The sequence below is a fragment of the Silene latifolia genome, chromosome 9 (genome assembly GCF_048544455.1).
Source record: "Silene latifolia isolate original U9 population chromosome 9, ASM4854445v1, whole genome shotgun sequence".
NCBI classification, from domain to species: domain Eukaryota; kingdom Viridiplantae; phylum Streptophyta; class Magnoliopsida; order Caryophyllales; family Caryophyllaceae; genus Silene; species Silene latifolia.
The window spans coordinates 62,715,918-62,741,559 of NC_133534.1; the positions used below are offsets into that span (position 1 = coordinate 62,715,918).

General features: G+C 40.3%; 1 protein-coding gene across 1 annotated transcript; it reads left to right on the top strand.

Annotated features, from left to right (window-relative positions):
* Nucleotides 1–24,763: 24,763 nt before the first annotated feature.
* LOC141601120 (uncharacterized) lies at nt 24,764–25,249 on the top strand. Its single transcript, XM_074421389.1, has one exon. It carries the CDS (start codon nt 24,764–24,766, stop codon nt 25,247–25,249), a length of 486 nt encoding a protein of 161 aa, XP_074277490.1.
* The last annotated feature ends 393 nt before the right edge of the window (nt 25,250–25,642 follow it).

Sequence of the window (25,642 nt, forward strand, 5' to 3'; positions counted from 1 at the left end):
GATCAAACCCTATACTTTACACTGCAAATTGGTTATCAGAGTTTTGGTTGAGAGTCATAGTGAGTTCATTATCCATAACTACACCTAAAAACACAAAAATAACCCAATGAGTGAAGAGAGATTAGCAGGAATTAAAACAAAAGTTGAAGAGCTGATAGGCCTTGTCAATGTTATGGCGAGAGCCTTGAACAACATAATAAATGTCAATCCATAACATATCAGACTAAGGCTCCCAAGAGGCAGAGGTAGAGGAAGAGGACAAGCACCTGATAGAGGTGGAAGAGGTCAACTGTTTGACTGGGATGAGATGTTAGATTTAGCTGAAAGCCATGCTGGAATCACTTAACACACTGACAAGTACTTACAGGTGGAAATTCCTGACTTTTCTTGTAGTTTAAATCCTAATGACTTGCTAGAATGGTTAAGGGATATTGAAAGAGTCTTTGAGTATAAGGGATACAGTGATGCTAAGGCTTCTAAAGTTACCATCTTGAAATTAAAGGGTTATGCCTCACTCTGGTATGAGAACTTGAAATTTCGGAGGAATAGGTAAGGAAAGAAACCCATTTAGTCTTGATTCAAACAGAAAAAGTAATTAATGAGTAAGTTTGTTGCTAAAGATTATACTCAGGATTTGTTCATTAAATTGTTTGAGCTTAGATAAAATGAGAGATCTGTTGAGACTTATTTGAGAGACCTAGACCAACTAACCTTATAGTGTGACATTAATGAGAAACCTCGGCTAAGGATTGCTAGGTTCTTAGAAGGGTTAGACACTCGCATTGCTAATATGGTTAGGATACCGCCTTTGTTGTCAATAGATGATGTTGTGAACCTATCTCTGAAAATTGGGAAGATGGGAAAGTCTAAGACTATAGTGCCTAAAACTGCTACTGGGCCTTGACAGTCTAAGACTTATCTTGGTGTTATGATGGGGGAAACACTTAATCAAACACCCCAGCATGTAACAGATAAAGGGAAGGGGATTATGGGACAGAAAACCTACCCACCCCTGGTAGAAGACGAGAAAAAATGCTTCCAATGTCAAGTGTATGGCCATTTCAGGAAGGAGTTTCTTTCTAAGAGAGCCCTGACTGCCATGGAGATAGAGAGTTGGGAGACGGAAGGCCTAGTAGAGTATGAACAGGACGAGAGTTTTCTAATCAAGGAGATAACTACTAAGGAGGGTCTAAGCAAGGACATGGTTATGGCTCTCCATGATACATGTCATAGCTTATTCTGATGAAGGGTCATGCATTCCCAATAAGCACCATTAGAAAATGACTAGAGATCACTGATCATCAGAAGCAGGTGTACTATCCAAGGGAGGGTTTGTAATTTGATCATTGCTGGAGGGAGCTGTACCAAAGTGGCTTCCATCACCTTGGTCAACAAACTGAACTTTGTTACCCAAGAGCACCCACGCCCTTACAAGCTGAGATGGTTGAACAAGGAGTTGAGGTTAAGGTTGACATATAGGGTCTAGTGTCATTTTGTATTGGGAATGTGTACAAGGATGAAGTGATGTGTAATGTAGTGCCAATGGATAACTGTCACTTACTATTAGGCAGGCCATTGAAGTTTGAAAAGAATACTACCCACCACGGAAAGGATATTATTTATACCTTTAAGCAAGGCAGGAAGAAGATAATTCCCACTTCTTTGCCACCAAATCATAACTAGAAGACGTCAATGGGGTGTTCTTTCTTCCAGAAGCAAGAATGATCAAAGAAATAAAATGAGAACAACCTGTTCTAGTTTTGCTGTCAAAAAAATGGTAGAGGATAAGGATTCTCAGGTATGTAAAAAAATTTAACCACTTATTTAGAGGTACCAGGATGTCTTTCCTAAGGATCTACCTAGTGGCTTGATACCACGAAGGGGCATTGAGCACCAAATTGACCTTGCACCAAGGTTATGCTGCCAAACAGGTCAGCCTAGAGAAGTGATCTAGCTACTACCAAGGAGCTGCGGAAGTAATTGATTAACTTATGAGCAAGGGATTTGCGAGGGAATTTGGAGGTTGGACCATATACACTTTTGCGGGAGCTGAGCCACGGGCCAGAACATCACAGATACGAGGTAACAGTCACCTTGACAGTCACGTAGGATCCATCACTGAACAACCAACTTATGAGGTCAACAAGGTCCAAACTAAGTCAAGCCACCAGCCGCCAGCTTAGGCAGCTGATAGTATACAATATTAGATACCCAAAAGTCCTAAACAGCCAAGGCTATTTCACCACCCATACACAATTAAAATCGAATCCAAAACACTTGTAGGAAAGCAGAAAAGCATAAAGTAAAATTACCATTTCCGGCTAAACATTTCTAGAAGTTGTCAAGGATCCTTTTGTCAAGGTTCCTCCTAATGCAGCAGTGTTTAGGACAAGGCCTAGGAACTCTTAATAAAACTTGTCGTTATTCCCCTTGCCATTAACATCACTTACACAACCCAACAAAACAACACAACCACCCTACAAACTATTTTTTAATCTTTTCTATTTCTTTTAATTTCAGTCGGTTTCCTTTTAATTTCAGTCCTTGAAATATAGCTGTTAATTTGCTATTTTTATAAGGTGACTTATGGCACTTGGATGTAGGGTTTTTTTATGGATTGTAAGTGCATGAAAGGGCCAATATAAGGACCCCCATCCCAGTTGAATTAAGCAGATTATAATGAAAATATGAAATCCGAGAATTCTCTTAACTAAAACAAACTTTGTGAAAACTTCTGAAGTTTGTTACCAGCACTGGAATTTGATTTTTAATTTCTGTAATCAAATGTTCAAATTTTATTTGGTGTAATTAAATTTACATGGGTATTCTAGGGTTGATTTAAGTTTATTGTTCAATTATTTCAACTTGAATTTTCTGTGTTTTCTATGGGATTCAGTTAGATATTTCATATCAAGCATTTTTGTATTTCCCTGATACTTACAAACTCCAAACATTTCTGTGAAACCGATCAAACCCTGTACTTTACACTGCAAATTGGTTATCAAAGTTTTGGTTGAGAGTCATAGTGAGTTCATTATCCATAACTACACCTAAAAACACAAAAATAACCCAAAGAGTGAAGAGAGATTAGCAGGAATTAAATCAAAAGTTGAAGAGCTGACAGGTCTTTTAAATGTTATGGCCAGAGCCTTGAACAACATAATAAATGTCAATCCATAACATAACAGAGGAAAGCTCCCAAGAGGCAGAGGTAGAGGAAGAGGACCAACACCTGATAGAGGTGGAAGAGGTCAACTGTTTGACTAGGATGAGATGTTAGATTTAGCTGAAAGCCATGCTGGAATCACTAAACACACTGACAAGTACTTACAGGTTTAAATTCCTGACTTTTCTTGTAGTTTAAATCCTAATGATTTGCTAGAATGGTTAAGGGATATTGAAAGAGTCTTTGAGTATAAGGGATACAGTGATGCTAAGGCCTTTAAAGTTACCATCTTGAAATTAAAGGGTTATGCCTCACTCTGGTATGAGAACTTGAAATTTCGGAGGAATAGGTAAGGAAAAAAACCCATTTAGTCTTGATTCAAACAGAAAAAGTAATTAATGAGTAAGTTTGTTGCTAAAGATTATACTCAGGATTTGTTCATTAAATCGTTTGAGCTTAGATAAAATGAGAGATCTGTTGAGACTTATTTGAGAGACCTAGACCAACTAACCTTACAGTGTGACATTAATGAGAAACCTCAGCTAAGGATTGCTAGGTTCTTAGAAGGGTTAGACACTCGCATTGCTAATATGGTTAGGATACAACCTTTGTTGTCATTAGATGATGTTGTGAACCTATCTCTAAAAATTGGGAAGATGGGAAAGTCTAAGACTATAGTGCCTAAAACTGCTACTGGGCCTTGACAGTCTAAGACTTATCTTGGTGTTATGATGGGGGAAACACTTAATCAAACACCCCAGCATGTAACAGATAAAGGGAAGGGGATTATGGGACAGAAAACCTACCCACCCCTGATAGAAGACGAGAAAAAATGCTTCCAATGTCAAGTGTATGGCCATTTCAGGAAGGAGTTTCTTTCTAAGAGAGCTCTGACTGCCATGGAGATAGAGAGTTGGGAGAAGGAAGGCCTGGTAGAGTATGAACAGGACGAGAGTTTTCTAATCAAGGAGATAACTACTAAAGAGGGTCCAAGCAAGGACATGGTTATGGCTCTCCATGATACATGTCATAGCTTAGTCTGATGAAGGGTCATGCATTCCCATTAAGCACCATTAGAAAATGACTAGAGATCACTGATCATCAGAAGCAGGTGTACTATCCAAGGGAGGGTTTGTAATTTGATCATTGCTGGAGGGAGCTGTACTAAAGTGGCTTCCATCACCTTGGTCAACAAACTGAACTTTGTTACCCAAGAGCACCCACGCCCTTACAAGCTGAGATGGTTGAACAAGGAGCTGAGGTTAAGGTTGACATATAGGGTCTAGTGTCATTTTGTATTGGGAATGTGTACAAGGATGAAGTGATGTGTGATGTAGTGCCAATGGATAACTGTCACTTGCTATTAGGTAGGCCATTGGAGTTTGAAAAGAATACTACCCACCACGGAAAGGATATTATTTATACCTTTAAGCAAGGCAGGAAGAAGATAATTCCCACTCCTTTGCCGCCAAATCATAGCTAGAAGACGTCAATGGGGTGTTCTTTCTTCCAGAAGCAAGAATGATCAAAGAAATAAAATAAGAACAACCTGTTCTAGTTTTGCTGTCAAAAAAATAGTCGAGGATAAGGATTCTCAGGTACGTAAAAAAATTTAACCACTTATTTAGAGGTACCAGGATGTCTTTCCTAAGGATCTACCTAGTGGCTTGATACCACGAAGGGGCATTGAGCACCAAATTGACCTTGTACCAAGGTTATGCTGCCAAACAGGTCAGCCTAAAGAAGTGATCTAGCTACTACCAAGGAGCTGCGGAAGTAATTGATTAACTTATGAGCAAGGGATTTGCGAGGGAATTTGGAGGTTGGACCATATACACTTTTGTGGGAGCTGAGCCACGGGCCAAAACATCACAGATACGAGGTAACAATCACCTTGACAGTCACGTAGGATCCATCATTGAACAACCAACTTATGAGGTCAACAAGGTCCAAACTAAGTCAAGCCACCAGCTGCCAGCTTAGGCAGCTGATAGTATACAATATTAGATACCCAAAAGTCCTAAACAGCCAAGGCTATTTCACCACCCATACACCATTAAAATCGAATCCAAAACACTTGTAGGAAAGCAGAAAAGCATAAAGTAAAATTACCATTTCCGGCTAAACATTTCTAGAAGTTGTCAAGGATCCTTTTATCAAGGTTCCTCCTAATGCAGCAGTGTTTAGGACAAGATCCAGGAACTCTTAATGAAACTTGTCGTTATTCCCCTTGCCATTAACACCACTTACACAACCCAACAAAACAACACAACCACCCTACAAACTATTTTTTTATCTTTTCTATTTCTTTTAATTTCAGTCGGTTTCCTTTTAATTTCAGTCCTTGTAATATAGCTGTTAATTTGCTATTTTTATAAGGTGACTTATGGCACTTGGATGTAGGGTTTTTTTATGGATTGTAAGTGCATGAAAGGGCCAATATAAGGACCCTCATCCCAGTTGAATTAAGCAGATTATAATGAAAATATTAAATCCGAGAATTCTCTTAACTAAAACAAACTTTGTGAAAACTTCTGTAGTTTGTTACCAGCACTGGAATTTGATTTTTAATTTCTGTAATCAAATGTTCAAATTTTGTTTGGTGTAATTAAATTTACATGGGTATTCTAGGGTTGATTTAAGTTTATTGTTCAATTATTTCAACTTGAATTTTCTGTGTTTTCTATGGGATTCAGTTAGATATTTCATATCTTGCATTTTTGTATTTCCCTGATACATACAAACTCCAAACATTTCTGTGAAACCGATCAAACCCTGTACTTTACACTGCAAATTGGTTATCAAAGTTTTGGTTGAGAGTCATAGTGAGTTCATTATCCATAACTACACCTAAAAACACAAAAATAACCCAATGAGTGAAGAGAGATTAGCAGGAATTAAATCAAAAGTTGAAGAGCTGACAGGTCTTGTCAATGTTATGGCGAGAGCCTTGAACAACAAAATAAATGTCAATCCATAACATAACAGAGGAAAGCTCCCAAGAGGCAGAGGTAGAGGAAGAGGACCAACACCTGATAGAGGTGGAAGAGGTCAACTGTTTGACTAATATGAGATGTTAGATTTAGCTGAAAGCCATGCTGGAATCACTAAACACACTGACAAGTACTTACAGGTGGAAATTCCTGACTTTTCTTGTAGTTTAAATCCTAATGATTTCCTAGAATGGTTAAGGGATATTGAAAGAGTCTTTGAGTATAAGGGATACAGTGATGCTAAGGCCTTTAAAGTTACCATCTTGAAATTAAAGGGTTATGCCTCACTCTGGTATGAGAACTTGAAATTTCGGAGGAATAGGTAAGGAAAAAAACCCATTTAGTCTTGATTCAAACAGAAAAAGTAATTAATGAGTAAGTTTGTTGCTAAAGATTATACTCAGGATTTGTTCATTAAATTGTTTGAGCTTAGATAAAATGAGAGATCTGTTGAGACTTATTTGAGAGACCTTGACCAACTAACCTTACAGTGTGACATTAATGAGAAACCTCAGCTAAGGATTGCTAGGTTCTTAGAAGGGTTAGACACTCGCATTGCTAATATGGTTAGGATAAAGCCTTTGTTGTCATTTGATGATGTTGTAAACCTATCTCTGAAAATTGGGAAGATGGGAAAGTCTAAGACTATAGTGCCTAAAACTGCTACTGGGCCTTGACAGTCTAAGACTTATCTTGGTGTTATGATGGGGGAAACACTTAATCAAACACCCCAGCATGTAACAGATAAAGGGAAGGGGATTATGGGACAGAAAACCTACCCACCCCTGGTAGAAGACGAGAAAAAATGCTTCAAATGTCAAGTGTATGGCCATTTCAGGAAGGAGTTTCTTTCTAAGAGAGCTCTGACTGCCATGGAGATAGAGAGTTGGGAGAAGGAAGGCCTAGTAGTGTATGAACAGGACGAGAGTTTTCTAATCAAGGAGATAACTACTAAGGAGGGTCCAAGCAAAGACATGGTTATGGCTCTCCATGATACATGTCATAGCTTAGTCTGATGAAGGGTCATGCATTCCCAATAAGCACCATTAGAAAATGACTAGAGAGCACTGATCATCAGAAGCAGGTGTACTATCCAAGGGAGGGTTTGTAATTAGATCATTGCTGGAGGGAGCTGTACCAAAGTGGCTTCCATCCCCTTGGTCAACAAACTGAACTTTGTTACCCAAGAGCACCCACGCCCTTACAAGCTGAGATGGTTGAACAAGGAGCTGAGGTTAAGGTTGACATATAGGGTCTAGTGTCATTTTGTATTGGGAATGTGTACAAGGATGAAGTGATGTGTGATGTAGTGCCAATGGATAACTGTCACTTGCTATTAGGCAGGCCATTGGAGTTTGAAAAGAATACTACCCACCACGGAAAGGATATTATTTATACCTTTAAGCAAGGCAGGAAGAAGATAATTCCCAGTCCTTTGCCACCAAATCATAGCTAGAAGACGTCAATGGGGTGTTCTTTCTTCCAGAAGCAAGAATGATCAAAGAAGTAAAATAAGAACAACCGGTTCTAGTTTTGCTCTCAAAAAAATGGTAGAGGATAAGGATTCTCAGGTATGTATAAAAATTTAACCACTTATTTAGAGGTACCAGGATGTCTTTCCTAAGGATCTACCTAGTGGCTTGATACCACAAAGGGGCATTGAGCACCAAATTGACCTTGTACCAAGGTTATGCTGCCAAACAGGTCAGCCTAGAGAAGTGATCTAGCTACTACCAAGGAGTTGCGGAAGTAATGGATTAACTTATGAGCAAGGGATTTGCAAGGGAATTTCGAGGTTGGAATATATACACTTTTGCGGGAGCTGAGCCACGGGCCAGAACATCACAGATACGAGGTAACTGTCACCTTGACAGTCACGTAGGATCCATCACTGAACAACCAACTTATGAGGTCAACAGGGTCCAAACTAAGTCAAGCCACCAGCTGCCAGCTTGGGCAGCTGATAGTATACAATATTAGATACCCAAAAGTCCTAAACAGCCAAGGCTATTTCATCACCCATACACCATTAAAATCGAATCCAAAACACTTGTAGGAAAGCAGAAAAGCATAAAGTAAAATTACCATTTTCGGCTAAACATTACTAGAAGTTGTCAAGGTTCCTCCTAATGCAGCAGTGTTTAAGACAAGGTCCAGGAACTCTTAATAAAACTTGTCGTTATTCCCCTTGCCATTAACACCGCCTACACCACCTACACAACCCAACAAAACAACACAACCACCCTACAAACTATTTTTTTATCTTTTCTATTTCTTTTAATTTCAGTCGGTTTCCTTTTAATTTTAGTCCTTGTAATATAGCTGTTAATTTGCTATTTTTATAAGGTGACTTATGGCACTTGGATGTAGGGTTTTTTTTATGGATTGTAAGTGCATGAAAGGGCCAATATAAGGACCCCCATCCCAGTTGAATTAAGCAGATTATAATGAAAATTTGAAATCCGAGAATTCTCTCAACTAAAACAAACTTTGTGAAAACTTCTGTAGTTTGTTACCAGCACTGGAATTTGATTTTTAATTTCTGTAATCAAATGTTCAAATTTTGTTTGGTGTAATTAAATTCACGTGGGTATTCTAGGGTTGATTTAAGTTTATTGTTCAATTATTTCAACTTGAATTTTCTGTGTTTTCTATGGGATTCAGTCAGATATTTCATATCTTGCATTTTTGTATTTCCCTGATACCTACAAACTCCAAACATTTCTGTGAAACCGATCAAACCCTGTACTTTACACTGCAAATTGGTTATCAGAATTTTGGTTGAGAGTCATAGTGAGTTCATTATCCATAACTACACCTACAAACACAAAAATAACGCAATGAGTGCAGAGAGATTAGCAGGAATTAAATCAAAAGTTGAAGAGCTGACAGGTCTTGTCAATGTTATGGCGATCGCCTTGAACAACATAATAAATGTCAATCCATAACATAACAGAGGAAGGCTCCCAAGAGGCAGAGGTAGAGGTAGAGGACCAACACCTGATAGAGGTGGAAGAGGTCAACTGTTTGACTAATATGAGATGTTAGATTTAGCTGAAAGCCATGCTGGAATCACTAAACACACTGACAAGTACTTACAGGTGGAAATTCCTGACTTTTTTTGTAGTTTAAATCCTAATGATTTCCTAGAATGGTTAAGGGATATTGAAAGAGTCTTTGAGTATAAGGGATACAGTGATGCTAAGGCCTTTAAAGTTACCATCTTGAAATTAAAGGGTTATGCCTCACTCTGGTATGAGAACTTGAAATTTCGGAGGAATAGGTAAGGAAAAAAACCCATTTAGTCTTGATTCATACAGAAAAAGTAATTAATGAGTAAGTTTGTTGCTAAAGATTATACTCAGGATTTGTTCATTAAATTGTTTGAGCTTAGATAAAATGAGAGATCTGTTGAGACTTATTTGAGAGACCTTGATCAACTAACCTTACAGTGTGACATTAATGAGAAACCTCAGCTAAGGATTGCTAGGTTCTTAGAAGGGTTAGACACTCGCATTGCTAATATGGTTAGGATACAGCCTTTGTTGTCATTTGATGATGTTGTGAACCTATCTCTGAAAATTGGGAAGATGGGAAAGTCTAAGACTATAGTGCCTAATACTTCTACTGGGCCTTGACAGTCTAAGACTTATCTTGGTGTTATGATGGGGGAAACACTTAATCAAAAACCCCAGCATGTAACAGATAAAGGGAAGGGGATTATGGGACAGAAAACCTACCCACCCCTGGTAGAAGACGAGAAAAAATGCTTCCAATGTCAAGTGTATGGCCATTTCAGGAAGGAGTTTCTTTCTATGAGAGCTCTGACTGCCATGTAGATAGGGAGTTGGGAGAAGGAATGCCTAGTAGTGTATGAACAGGACGAGAGTTTTCTAATCAAGGAGATAACTACTAAGGAGGGTCCAAGCAAAGACATGGTTATGGGTCTCCATGATACATGTCATAGCTTAGTCTGATGAAGGGTCATGCATTCCCAATAAGCACCATTAGAAAATGACTAGAGAGCACTGATCATCAGAAACAGGTGTACTATCCAAGGGAGGGTTTGTAATTTGATCATTGCTGGAGGGAGCTGTACCAAAGTGGCTTCCATCACCTTGGTCAACAAACTGAACTTTGTTACCCAAGAGCACCCACGCCCTTACAAGCTGAGATGGTTGAACAAGGAGCTGAGGTTAAGGTTGACATATAGGGTCTAGTGTCATTTTGTATTGGGAATGTGTACAAGGATGAAGTGATGTGTGATGTAGTGCCAATGGATAACTGTCACTTGCTATTAGGCAGGCCATTGGAGTTTGAAAAGAGTACTACCCACCACGGATAGGATATTATTTATACCTTTAAGCAAGGCAGGAAGAAGATAATTCCCAGTCCTTTGCCACCAAATCATAGCTAGAAGACGTCAATGGGGTGTTCTTTCTTCCAGAAGCAAGAATGATCAAAGAAGTAAAATAAGAACAACCTGTTCTAGTTTTGCTCTCAAAAAAATGGTAGAGGATAAGGATTCTCAGGTATGTATAAAAATTTAACCACTTATTTAGAGGTACCAGGATGTCTTTCCTAAGGATCTACCTAGTGGCTTGATACCACAAAGGGGCATTGAGCACCAAATTGACCTTGTACCAAGGTTATGCTGCCAAACAGGTCAGCCAAGAGAAGTGATCTAGCTACTACCAATGAGCTGCGGAAGTAATGGATTAACTTATGAGCAAGGGATTTGCAAGGGAATTTCGAGGTTGGAATATATACACTTTTGCGGGAGCTGAGCCACGGGCCAGAACATCACAGATACGAGGTAACTGTCACCTTGACAGTCACGTAGGATCCATCACTGAACAACCAACTTATGAGGTCAACAGGGTCCAAACTAAGTCAAGCCACCAGCTGCCAGCTTGGGCAGCTGATAGTATACAATATTAGATACCCAAAAGTCCTAAACAGCCAAGGCTATTTCATCACCCATACACCATTAAAATCGAATCCAAAACACTTGTAGGAAAGCAGAAAAGCATAAAGTAAAATTACCATTTTCGGCTAAACATTTCTAGAAGTTGTCAAGGATTCTTTTGTCAAGGTTCCTCCTAATGCAGCAGTGTTTAAGACAAGGTCCAGGAACTCTTAATAAAACTTGTCGTTATTCCCCTTGCCAATAACACCGCCTACACCACCTACACAACCCAACAAAACAACACAACCACCCTACAAACTATTTTTTTATCTTTTCTATTTCTTTTAATTTCAGTCGGTTTCCTTTTAATTTCAGTCCTTGTAATATAGCTGTTAATTTGCTATTTTTATAAGGTGACTTATGGCACTTGGATGTAGGGTTTTTTTATGGATTGTAAGTGCATGAAAGGGCCAATATAAGGACCCCCATCCCAGTTGAATTAAGCAGATTATAATGAAAATTTGAAATCCGAGAATTCTCTCAACTAAAACAAACTTTGTGAAAACTTCTGTAGTTTGTTACCAGCACTGGAATTTGATTTTTAATTTCTGTAATCAAATGTTCAAATTTTGTTTGGTGTAATTAAATTCACGTGGGTATTCTAGGGTTGATTTAAGTTTATTGTTCAATTATTTCAACTTGAATTTTCTGTGTTTTCTATGGGATTCAGTCAGATATTTCATATCTTGCATTTTTGTATTTCCCTGATACCTACAAACTCCAAACATTTCTGTGAAACCGATCAAACCCTGTACTTTACACTGCAAATTGGTTATCAGAATTTTGGTTGAGAGTCATAGTGAGTTCATTATCCATAACTACACCTACAAACACAAAAACAACGCAATGAGTGCAGAGAGATTAGCAGGAATTAAATCAAAAGTTGAAGAGCTGACAGGTCTTGTCAATGTTATGGCGAGAGCCTTGAACAACATAATAAATGTCAATCCATAACATAACAGAGGAAGGCTCCCAAGAGGCAGAGGTAGAGGTAGAGGACCAACACCTGATAGAGGTGGAAGAGGTCAACTGTTTGACTAATATGAGATGTTAGATTTAGCTGAAAGCCATGCTGGAATCACTAAACACACTGACAAGTACTTACAGGTGGAAATTCCTGACTTTTCTTGTAGTTTAAATCCTAATGATTTCCTAGAATGGTTAAGGGATATTGAAAGAGTCTTTGAGTATAAGGGATACAGTGATGCTAAGGCCTTTAAAGTTACCATCTTGAAATTAAAGGGTTATGCCTCACTCTGGTATGAGAACTTGAAATTTCGGAGGAATAGGTAAGGAAAAAAACCCATTTAGTCTTGATTCAAACAGAAAAAGTAATTAATGAGTAAGTTTGTTGCTAAAGATTATACTCAGGATTTGTTCATTAAATTGTTTGAGCTTAGATAAAATGAGAGATCTGTTGAGACTTATTTGAGAGACCTTGACCAACTAACCTTACAGTGTGACATTAATGAGAAACCTCAGCTAAGGATTGCTAGGTTCTTAGAAGGGTTAGACACTCGCATTGCTAATATGGTTGGATACGACCTTTGTTGTCATTTGATGATGTTGTGAACCTATCTCGAAAATTGGGAAGATGGGAAAGTCTAAGACTATAGTGCCTAATACTTCTTTGGGCCTTGACAGTCTAAGACTTATCTTGGTGTTATGATGGGGGAAGCACTTAATCAAAAACCCCAAAGATGTAATGAGATAAAGGGAAGGGGATTATGGGGAAGAAAACCTACCCACCCCTGGTAGAAGACGAGAAAAAATGCTTCCAATGTCAAGTGTATGGCCATTTCAGGTAGGAGTTTCTTTCTAAGAGAGCTCTGACTGCCATGGAGATAGGGAGTTGGGAGAAGGAATGCCTAGTAGTGTATGAACAGGACGAGAGTTTTCTAATTAAGGAGATAACTACTAAGGAGGGTCCAAGCAAAGACATGGTTATGGGTCTCCATGATACATGTCATAGCTTAGTCTGATGAAGGGTCATGCATTCCCAATAAGCACCATTAGAAAATGACTAGAGAGCACTGATCATCAGAAACAGGTGTACTATCCAAGGGAGGGTTTGTAATTTGATCATTGCTGGAGGGAGCTGTACCAAAGTGGCTTCCATCACCTTGGTCAACAAACTGAACTTTGTTACCCAAGAGCACCCACGCCCTTACAAGCTGAGATGGTTGAACAAGGAGCTGAGGTTAAGGTTGACATATAGGGTCTAGTGTCATTTTGTATTGGGAATGTGTACAAGGATGAAGTGATGTGTGATGTAGTGCCAATGGATAACTGTCACTTGCTATTAGGCAGGCCATTGGAGTTTGAAAAGAATACTACCCACCACGGATAGGATATTATTTATACCTTTAAGCAAGGCAGGAAGAAGATAATTCCTAGTCCTTGGCCACCAAATCATAGCTAGAAGACGTCAATGGGGTGTTCTTTCTTCCAAAAGCAAGAATGATCAAAGAAATAAAATAAGAACAACCTGTTCTAGTTTTGCTCTCAAAAAAATGGTAGAGGATAAGGATTCTCAGGTATGTATAAAAATTTAACCACTTATTTAGAGGTACCAGGATGTCTTTCCTAAGGATCTACCTAGTGGCTTGATACCACGAAGGGGCATTGAGCACCAAATTGACCTTGTACCAAGGTTATGCTGCTAAACAGGTCAGCCTAGAGAAGTGATCTAGCTACTACCAAGGAACTGCGGAAGTAATTGATTAACTTATGAGCAAGGGATTTGCGAGGGAATTTGGAGGTTGGAATATATACACTTTTGCGGGAGCTGAGCCACGGGCCAGAACATCACAGATATGAGGTAACAGTCACCTTGATAGTCACGTAGGATCCATCACTGAACAACCAACTTCTGAGGTCAACAGGGTCCAAACAAAGTCAAGCCACCAGCTGCCAGCTTGGGCAGCTGATAGTATACAACATTAGATACCCAAAAGTCCTAGACAGCCAAGGCTATTTCACCCCCCATACACCATTAAAATCGAATCCAAAACACTTGTAGGAAAGCAAAAAAGCGTAAAATAAAATTTCCATTTTTGGCTAAACATTTCTAAAAGTTGTCAAGGTTCCTCCTAATGCAGCAGTGTTTAGGACAAGGTCTAGGAACTCTTAATGAAACTTGTCGTTATTCCCCTTGTCATTAACACCACTTATACAACCCAACAAAACAGCACAACCACCCTACAAACTATTTTTTTTATCTTTTCTATTTCTTTTAATTTTAGTCGGTTTCCTTTTAATTTCAGTCCTTGTAATATGGCTGTTAATTTGCTATTTTTATAAGGTGAGTTATGGCATTTAGATGTAGTGTTTTATGATACGTGCATTTTATATAGTCATTTTAGGCCTTTTCATGCACGTATTTCCATGCTTTTATCGTAGTTTATGCTACGAAATGCCCCGAATATGCTACTTTGGTTTATTTTGTCTTATTTGCAGGAATGAACCAGAAAGTAGTGAAATCAAGCCTTTAACCGTCCGTTTAGCATGCATTTAGAGGAAGAGTGAATTTGGAGCGGGAATGTAGCTATGTTGAGATGCGCAAAGAAGAAAGATAGCTAGGCGAGCAAAGGAAGAACTTCAAATCGCTAGTACCTACTTTGAAGAGCCATATCTCGAGTTCTACAACTGATATTCAAGTAATTCCAATTGTCTATGATAGCTTGTCCTCTTAGCTTTCCATCGCCACTGGAATAGCCCTGTTTGCCCAAGTAACGAATAAATGGCAGCCATTTAAAGCTCAGTGCGCAAAGCAGGAAATTGTTGCTGGAAAGTACTCGATCGAGTACAATTATGTTCGATCGAGTCCTTTTTATACTCGATCGAGTAGTTGCATTTTAGTATTTACTTGATTGAGTAGATTTTCTACTTAATCGAGTGGTTTAAGCTTTAGTTTACTCAATCGAGTGGTTTTAAATCACTCGATCGAGTGGATTCTCTTATGGGCCTGGTCTTTTTAGTTTTATTCCGTCATTAGGTCAAATAAAACCTATTTTCTTATAAATAGGAAGTTAGGACGTCATTTGTAAGCTCTGATTCTTTCCTCTTACTCTGGTTTGGGGGCTTCTCCTCTCTTATTATTCCAATACACTGTTTCTGTTACTTTGTTTCTCTCTTATTCCCGGATTTATTACTGTAACTCTTCTTCTCCCTCTTTCTCCTTAATTTATTTAATGTTTATTATTCTTTTCATTGTTCTTGCTTATTTAATTATGTCTAGCTAATCTCTCGCTAGGATTAGGGTAGTCTATGGAATAATGTTAATTGCTAATTAGGTTTATAGATTCGTCGTTGTTATTTAGTCTATGTTGTTAATCGTTGTTATAACTCTATCCCGCTAGTTGATTCGAAGCAATTAGCCTTTTAATATTGGTAAACCTTGACCCGGACCGAAAGGTTGGAAGGGGTGAGACCCGCAGTGAACAATAGGATGCTTTAGTGAGGGCGAAAGTTAAGCTAATAGCATTTTAGGGCGAATTGAGACCGAAAGGAGATATTCGTTGCCCCTTAGACCGACACATCGACTAATCTGTGACCTTAGCTGCATTTAATTGACATTCATTGATGACCCGACATCCTATTTCCCTTCTCTTATTGTTAATTTCTCTTATCTTTATTCCTCTCGCCTTAGTCTCTTTAGTTTAGTCAAAACAATCAAAACCCCCAATTGTGACATTAGACAGATAGAATAGACAAGTAGATAGTAAACCGCCTCCCCGTGGAGATCGACCCTACTTACCGCTGACTTCTGTTAGTTGTACTTAGGTATTTATTTTTGGTACATAACGACCGTATCAAATTTTGGCGTCGTTGCCGGGGAGGCAACTATTTATTTATTTGTTTAATTATGTCTGTTTTTAGCCTCAGGGGATTTTTCCCTTGAGGTCGTTCTAATCTTTTTCTTTAGTGCTATTTTGATAGGCCTTACAGGTACTACCTAGACAGTTCTAGGTGAAAGATCGTCAAAGGGAAGGCTTGAGTACCTTTGACCCATCACCTATGTCCCATTATATGGCACAGCAGGTGATTTACTAAGGGAAATGTGGTCTTTCGAGCACAATGCGATTTTGTATGGCAGAAAATGACGCGGTCTACGAGTTCAAGCTTTGGGGACGTGTTAGCCATTCCCCTGTAGTTGTGCCGCCACATCCACCCTATCAATGGTAACCGCAACAAGATCCTCCTGATATACAGAAAGAAGAGATTGCGGAGCTGAGATCTTTGTTGGAAACACTTGCATCCAAAAGGCAAGAGAGTGATAGACCTATGGAAGTTCAATTCATTGAGCTGGAGTCACAAATAGCTTAGCTAGCTGCTGAGTCGGATAATAGGCAACCGGAAGAGGTGTACTTTACCGAGGGCGGTTTTCCCATGAAGAAACCGTGTTGCCTAATGTTGAGGATGATTTTTATGACTCAGATTACGAGTTTCTATCATATTTCACTGCCTTACACGAGGATTTCAGCACTGTACAGGGAGAATCACTCGATCGAGTGACTTATATTAGTCGATCGAGTGAATTTCCAGAGAAACTGTTCGATCGAGTAGATCAAAGCACTCGATCGAGTGAAAATCAGGAAGGAAGTGGTCGATCGAGTAACAATTCTACTCGATCGACTGAATTGGCCAGTGAGAGCATTGATTTGTCATGTGGGTTTGTTTTGGATGACGATTTCGACGATAATAATGGATATGGTGAATCTTCCCTATTCAAAGCCGAGTTGGATGCACTTGAGGCTGCGATTTACGGGCTAAAATCCACTGAGGAGGGTGACAAGGAGGCAGCTGAGTCGGTAATTGCTCCTAGCACGGAAGAGGTAATATCTTCCTTTGTCAATGATTCCATCATTGAGAGCGACCAACCCGAGGTAGTAAACGATAATTTTATTATTGTTTGTTTAAATAGTACATTGCCTCATTTGACTTTTGCTTCGCATTCTGATGCTTTACCCTTTCCCAGTTGGTCATTTAATTTAATGATTTTTCACCGTCCTTATCATCACAAAATTGTTAATCTGAAATGGAGCCCTAGATTATCATTAACTGCTCCCGAGCTCCTATATTTTGTGGACAAATTTAGGAGCTCTCATAGGAAGTTTTTTAGACTTAAATGTTTATATACTTTTATTTTCTATTTCTTTATTCCATTATGGTGCTACTTACATTTCTGTGTAGCATATGCGCAGATGTACGGTCTCATGCTGCGCGCTTTGAGCTGTTTTGATTATGACTAATTAGAGAGCCTCGAAGAAAAGAAGGTCGAGCTGGGACCTGCCTGAAGCTAGCGTTACCCGGAAGGCAATCCGAAGATTTAATTTTAATTGTTTTGCAATTTATTTCAGTTTTAGTTGTAATAAATGGTCTTCGTACCATAGACTATATCAGTTAAGCTTGTTTTGTTAGTTTGCAAGCTGTTTTCATTGCATCTTTGCAGGAACATATTGAGGATCACTCGATCGAGTACTTTTTGTACTCGATCGAGAGCTTTTGCTACTATTCTGTTCGATCGAGCACTCTTAATCCACTCGATCGAGCACCTCCAAAGAGAGAACAACTCGATCGACCACTATTCCTCTCGATCGAGCTGTTTTGGACGCCCATTACTTGGATTCGCTTCCTGTGACGATATTTGAGCTGTTTAGCGACCTCCCACGTTGTTGGCTGGTTTGGGGAGGTCCCTTCTTCGCGTATTCTTGTGAGGTTTCCGTATTTACTCTCTTTCTCTTTTAGTTTGCATTTCCTTTCCTAGTCATGTGTTGCAAAATGAGATTCCCGAGCTTGAGCCTAGTCTTTCTTTCGAGGAGAGACCGATTCGTATCTTGGATAAGAAGGAGAAGAAGCTAAGAAGCAAAGTGGTGCCCTTGGTGAAGGTTTTGTGGAAGTGTGGTGATGTAGAAGAAGAGACTTGGGAGCCGGAGGCTTCCATGCGTGCCAAGTACCCTAGTTTGTTTTCTTAAGGTAATACCTTTTCGTTTCAAGTTTCGAGGGCGAAACTTTTTAAAAGGTGGGATGATTGTAACACCCCGCACTTTCTTAATATTTTTAAATAAACTTTTAAGTAACTTTTATTAAATAATTATTATTTAAAGCTTATTTTCATAAAATATAGCCGTAGCCGTGTAACGGTAATAATAGTGTAGATTTTAATAATATTATTCTCCGACTCGAGTTATAGTAGACTTGGGACGAAAATTCTAGTGGATACCGACTCATTTTGAGTTATTGGGCTTAACTTGACTCATGGGCCTTTTTCCCCCCTTTTCTCTACACAAAACCTCAACTAAACCCTCACAACTTCATCTCCCTCACTTGTAATTTCTGAAATTTCCCAACAACCACCCCACCATTGTTGAACCTTCCCTTACTAACCCTAAAACCACCATATCTCACTCAATTCTTCACCAATCTCGTCCCTTTTCGCGCCATTCTCTTCCTTTTCTCATTTCCCTTCTTTCTAAGTAAGAAAGTTGCCATCTTTTTCTCTATTTCGAAATTCTCATCTTACAAGGATGTGGATTCTTGACTTAATACCTTTATGTTTGTGTTTAGGGGAGAACTTGGACAACCCGGAGGAGGATAGCTACATCATTGACGAGTCTTTAGAAGATTGAAGTGCAAAAGGTAACGGTGATGGGTTACTCGACTTTTATGTTAAAAATTGTATGAATTGTGTAGTATTAGACTCACATGAATGTCAAATTTGATGTCTTTCATGCCCTTTGGTGATTTGATGTTGAGTAGAATGCTTGTATGGTAATCCTCACATGCTTAAGGAGTAGTTTTGTGCCTTGTTGAAATATGAGACTTGTCTTAAAGAATTTCTCTCATAATTACATGGTTAAACTTTATTTTAATGATTGATAAACAACCCCATGTGCTAATTACATCTTGAAAGTGGAAATTTTCTGAGTATTCATCATATTAGAGGAGCATGAGATGATTAAATGAAAGATAGTTGAATTTGGAGGACTTTGGAAGTTGTTCATTGTTGTTTTTCGTGTGAGGTGTCCCTGGCGGTGGGTGGGCAGCCGGCCTACCAACCGGCAGCGAGACCATGCCTCCCCGAGTTGAAAAATTAGGAAAATTTAGTATTGCATGACTTTGCCGGTGGACCGGCAGCCGGTCTACCAACCGGCAAAGCGCCCCTTGTGTTTTATTAAGTTCAATGTATGTCCCTGCCGGTGGACCGGCAGCCGGTCTACCAACCGGCAGCGAGGACAAATGCAATTTGGTGTCTTTTATAGCTGGGTGTGTTCCCTGCCGGTGGGCCGGAAGCCGGTCAACCGGCAGAGAACACACAATGAGCCTTTTTGAACTAAAAGGGACTCTAGCTGGTGTTCCCTGCCGGTGGGCCGGCAGCCGGTCTACCGGCAGAACACACGTACTGGTATTTTTACCTTGTTTCATCCATAGCAGGTGTTCCCTGCCGGTGGGCCGGCAGCCGGTCTACCGGCAAAACACACATATCAGCATTTTTATCTTGTTTCACCTTGCAGCAGGTATCCTTTGCCGGTGGGCCGGCAGCCGGTGCCCACACCGGCAGAGTGCACCTAATATTGTTTTACTCCTATGCTTTATGCATGCTTCACATGAATTGTTTACGTTATGTTTGGGTAACCTTTGTTGCTCGTAATTGTGAACCAAGTGTGACTTTTACATTGTGAGACTACTCGACATACCTTATTTATTTGCCCTCGGACATTGGGTCACGGTTAGGTGCCATTGTTTCTGAGTTGGGCTATTTTTCCTTCCGCCTTTTTCGGACCGGGGGTCACGGTTAGGTGACAAGGTTCCGCTTGAGGTTACTCGACTTTCGGGCACTGTTAGGTGTACCATATTTCGAGTCTTGGATACGATTTGGTATCGTTTGTCGAATCGGGTGTCGTCCATCCCGAGAGTCTGGCCAGGTTTAGACTAGGACCGTATTATGATCGTCGTCCTACCAAGAGGTTGGAGTCTAGAGGGTTGTCTTGTTTGAGTCTATACTTTGTAATTTGTCTTACATTTTAGTTGAGTCAATGTTTGACCGTTGGACCCAATTATTCTTCTCACATTTATGCATAACCACTCTTATTGCTTTTTGCATACTAATCATGATTCCCTTGTCTCCGTAAGTATTTATTCTTATACTTGTTTATTTAATTACATTCCTAATTACTTGTATTTTGACATATTGTGGCTGGGAGAACCCTGAGTTACTCCCCACTGACTGTGGCTTTCATATTTATTATGAATGACAGGTTGGTGATGAAGCTTAAGTGGGCAAGACCGTGTGAGCTAGCGAGTTCTTACCTTGGACCTTATTTAGTTATCACATAATAGACTCACCTACTTTTCGAACTTATGTTAATTCGTGGGATATCTTTTCCCCAATAAATAGACTTGTGTTGTAAACTTAAACTTAACTATCTAGACTTATTTATCGTATTGGTGATACCTCGCGTTGGACTTCGTTAGAAGTCTTAAAAGTTTTAAAAATCTCGTGTTTCCGCCACGATTTACTAGTCACATATAGTTACCTCAACGAGGGGTGTCACAGTTCGTATCAGAGCTTATATTGCTCCCGACGCACACACGTGTACCCCAACTTAAAATTCTCACTTGACCTTGAATAATGAATGAGAGATGGGTAGAATTAAGGACCTAAGTTGGTAGCCTTTTTGTGTATGTTTTGTGTTAGGTTCTAACTTGTTTGCTCTTGTGCAAGATGGCATGACCAACCCAAGTGGAAAATGCTATCATGCAAGCCCTCACTCAAGTACTTGCTAATCAACAAAATGCTCAACCCGCTCCCCTTGCACCCGAAGCTAACCGTCAAGGAAGTTATGCTTGGATTGCAAGTCAACTAGCGAGGAACAAGGCTAAGACCTATGGTGGTGAAGTGGATCCCGTTGCTCTCTCGGAGTGGTTTCGTGATATGGAGAAGAACTTCTCTCTCTTTGATGCCCGAGAGGAGGACAAGGTGAGATTAGCCTCTCACTTTCTTGTGAAGGAAGCCGATAGGTGGTGGACTTTGACCGGTCCTACCGCTACTCAAGACCCCAACTTTGATTGGAGCCGCTTCAAGTCACTTGTGGAGACCCGCTTCTACCCTAAGGAGCTCAAACAACAAAGATTGAAGGAATTCATGGATTTCAAGCAAGGGAAGCTATCAATTCAAGCCTACACCGACAAGTTTAATGAACTTGCTCATTATGCCTCCAAGTTCGTGAAAGATGAAGAGGATCGTGTCTACTTCTACAAGAACAAGTTGAATCCTAAGGTGGAAAGCATGGTGAGAAGAAGCTCAACTACCTTTGTGGAAGTTTATGATGATGCCATTTGGGCCGAAAGCTCTTTGAAGGCCATTGAAGAAGATTCCAAAATCCACTCCTCTTCTCATTCTTACCGTTCTAACTTTCATGGCAAGAGACCATTTGTGCCTTCCACTCCAAACTATGCCAACAAGAGGAGGTTTGTACCAAGAGTTCAAGAACCTAGAGGACAAGTTCCCTCACCAACTAATGAACTTGAGAAGGACCGTAAGTGCTACCATTGTAGACAAGCTCTACACCCCGGAGTTGGATGCTATGGCAAGCCCTTGACTTGCTTTCATTGTAAGAAGCCCGGACATCGTGTTGCCGATTGCCCCGAGAAGAAGAATGCTCCTACCCCAAATTCTAAGCCAAGAGGAACTATCTTTGTCATGAGTCGAGCCGAAGCCGCCGCTCATCCCGATATCATTACGGGTATGTTCTCAATTTTTGATCAACCTTGCCTCATTTTATTTGATACCGGCGCATCTTTATCTTTTATATCTTCCAAGTTCTCGGAAAAACTAGCCATTGAGCCTATTCCTAGCGAGGAAACTTCTATATCCTTACCTTCCGGAGAAATGTTCTCTTGTTCCCTCACTTTCTCCGACATTCCTATCTCTATCTCGGGAACCTTATTCCCCGCTAACCTACTTCGTTTTCCCCTTGAGGAATTCGATGTAATTTTGGGTATGGATTGGTTGTCAAAGTATGATGCAAGATTCGAGTGTAGAGACCAAAAGATTCACCTCAAGAGTCCGTTAGGCACTCGCGTATCCTATAAAGGAGTTCGTTCCCAAGAAGGTGTGAAATTGATTTCCGCTTTGAAGTTGATGAGTATGAGGAGGAAAGGTTACCAAATCTTTCTTTGTGTGGTGACTTCGACCTCCCCTTCCTTACCGAAGATCGAAGAAGTGCCCGTGGTTTGTGAGTTTGCCGACGTCTTTCCCGAAGAATTGCCCGGAATTCCTCCCGAACGAGATGTTGAGTTTTCTATCGACCTTGTACCCGGAACCGGACCGATTGCTAAAGCCCCGTACCGTATGGCGCCAACCGAGTTGAAGGAGTTGAGGAAGCAACTTGATGAGATGATTGAGAAGGGATTCATTAGACCTAGTGCCTCGCCTTGGGGTGCTCCCGTTCTCTTTGTGAAGAAGAAAGATGGATCCATGAGACTTTGCATTGACTACCGTGAGCTTAACCGTGTTACCATCAAGAACAAGTATCCTCTAACAAGAATTGAAGATTTGTTTGATCAACTCAAAGGTGCTTCTACTTTCTCCAAGATTGATTTGAGATCCGGTTATCACCAAATCCCCGTTCGTGAGTCCGATATCCCTAAGACCGCCTTTAGCACGAGATATGGACATTTCGAGTTTAAGGTGATGCCCTTTGGTTTAACCAATGCCCCTTCTATCTTCATGGACCAAATGAACCGGACTTTCTGTGAGTTCTTAGACAAGTGTGTTGTGGTCTTCATCGACGATATCCTCATCTTTTCCAAGTCCGAAGAAGAGCATGCCGATCACCTCCGTATCATTTTGGGAATCCTCCGTCGTCAAAAGTGGTTTGCCAAATTCTCCAAATGTGAATTTTGGTTGTCTAAGGTGTCTTTTCTAGGCCATGTGATATCTAAGGATGGTGTCATGGTAGACCCTTTGAAGATTGAAGCCGTGATTGAGTGGAAGAGTCCAACCGATGTTGGTGAGATCCGTAGTTTCTTGGGTTTGGCGGGTTACTACCGTCGCTTTGTGAAAGATTTTTCCAAGCTTGCTAGACCGATGACTCAACTTTTGAAGAAGGAGACCAAGTTTGTGTGGACCGAAGCTTGTGAAAGTGCATTCCAAGAGTTGAAGAAGAGGTTGACTACCGCCCCCGTGTTGACCTTGCCCGAAGATGGAGTTGATTTTGATGTGTTTTGTGATGCTTCTAAGATGGGTTTGGGTTGTGTTCTCATGCAAAATAGAAGAGTTGTTGCCTATGCTTCGCGACAATTGAGAGTTCATGAGGTGAACTATCCCACTCATGATTTGGAGTTAGCCGCCATTGTTCATGCCTTGAAGATGTGGAGACACTACCTCATTGGAGTCCATTGCCGTATCTTTTCCGACCATAAGAGTTTGAGGTATATCTTCACCCAAAAGGATTTGAATATGAGGCAACGACGATGGTTGGAATTGGTGAATGATTACGACATGGAGTTGTTGTATCATGAAGGTAAGGCAAATGTGGTTGCCGATGCCCTTAGTAGGAAGTCTACTCATTCCTTGAGTGTCATTCGTGTGCTCCCCGACGACCTTTGTGCCGAGTTTCGTAAGCTAAGTTTGCAACTTGTGGAGAGTGGTTTTGATTATCTTGGTGCTATGATTGCCGAGCCCGTTCTTCACCGTGAGATCCTTGATGGCCTTGTGAACGATGCTACCTTTAAAAGTTTTCAAGCCAAGCTTCTTGAAGGGAAAGCAAAGGATTGTGAGATTGATGCTAGAGGTTACCTCCGTTACCGAGGACGCATGTACGTACCCGATGCCGTTGACTTGAGGAAGAGAGTTCTAGATGAAGCTCATCTATCCCCTTATTCGATTCACCCCGGAGGAGACAAGATGTATAAAGATTTGAAGCTTCAGTTTTGGTGGCCTAGCATGAAGAATGACATTGTGTCATATGTTGGAAGATGTCTTACTTGTCAACAAGTAAAGATCGAGCATAAGAGACCCGGTGGTTTGCTACAACCATTGGATGTTCCTTTATGGAAGTGGGAGTCCATTTCCATATATTTGTGATGGCCTTGCCTAAGACCGCTGGTGGAAAGGATGCCGTATGGGTTGTTGTGGATAGGTTGACCAAGTGTGCTAGGTTCATTCCTATCAAAGAGACTTGGAGTTTAGACCGTCTTGCTAGTGCTTATGTTGAAGAGATCGTTCGTTACCATGGCGTTCCTAAGGAGATCGTTTCGGATCGTGACCCGAGGTTTTGTTCAAGATTTTGGAAAGCTTTGCAAGATGCTATGGGTAGTAAGTTGTTGATGAGTACCGCTTTTCATGCCGCTACCGATGGACAATCCGAGAGGACAATTCAAACTCTAGAAGACTTGTTGCGTGCTTGTGCCCTTGATTTTCATTCTAGTTGGGAGAAGAGCTTACCTTTGGTGGAATTTTCTTACAACAATAGTTATCATGCTTCTATCAAGATGGCCCCTTATGAAGCCCTTTATGGAAGGAAATGCCGTAGTCCAATTTGTTGGGACCAAGCAAGTGATGTTCGTGATCTAGGACCCGACAAGTTAGCCGAGACGATTGATCAAGTGAAGCTCATCCGCGAAAGAATGAAAGCCGCCCAAGATCGACAGAAATCTTATGCCGATGTTCGCCGTCGACCCTTGGAGTTTGAAGTTGGAGATAAGGTATTCTTGAAAGTGTCCCCGATGAAAGGAGTAAAGAGATTTGGAGTTAAGGGGAAGTTGAGTCCGAAGTACATTGGACCGTATGAAGTGATAAAAAGGATTGGTGCCGTGGCTTATAGATTGGATTTGCCCCCGAGTTTGGGTAAAGTTCATGATGTCTTTCATGTTTCTCAACTTAGGAAGTACATTAGCGACCCTAGTCATGTGTTGCAAAATGAGATTCCCGAGCTTGAGCCTAGTCTTTCTTTCGAGGAGAGACCGATTCGTATCTTGGATAAGAAGGAGAAGAAGCTAAGAAGCAAAGTGGTGCCCTTGGTGAAGGTTTTGTGGAAGTGTGGTGATGTAGAAGAAGAGACTTGGGAGCCGGAGGCTTCCATGCGTGCCAAGTACCCTAGTTTGTTTTCTTAAGGTAATACCTTTTCGTTTCAAGTTTCGAGGGCGAAACTTTTTAAAAGGTGGGATGATTGTAACACCCCGCACTTTCTTAATATTTTTAAATAAACTTTTAAGTAACTTTTATTAAATAATTATTATTTAAAGCTTATTTTCATAAAATATAGCCGTAGCCGTGTAACGGTAATAATAGTGTAGATTTTAATAATATTATTCTCCGACTCGAGTTATAGTAGACTTGGGACGAAAATTCTAGTGGATACCGACTCATTTTGAGTTATTGGGCTTAACTTGACTCATGGGCCTTTTTCCCCCCTTTTCTCTACACAAAACCTCAACTAAACCCTCACAACTTCATCTCCCTCACTTGTAATTTCTGAAATTTCCCAACAACCACCCCACCATTGT

Coding starts and splice junctions, on each gene's coding strand:
- LOC141601120 (XM_074421389.1), top strand. CDS start 24,764: ATGAAAGCCGCCCAAGATCGACAGAAATCTTATGCCGATGTTCGCCGT.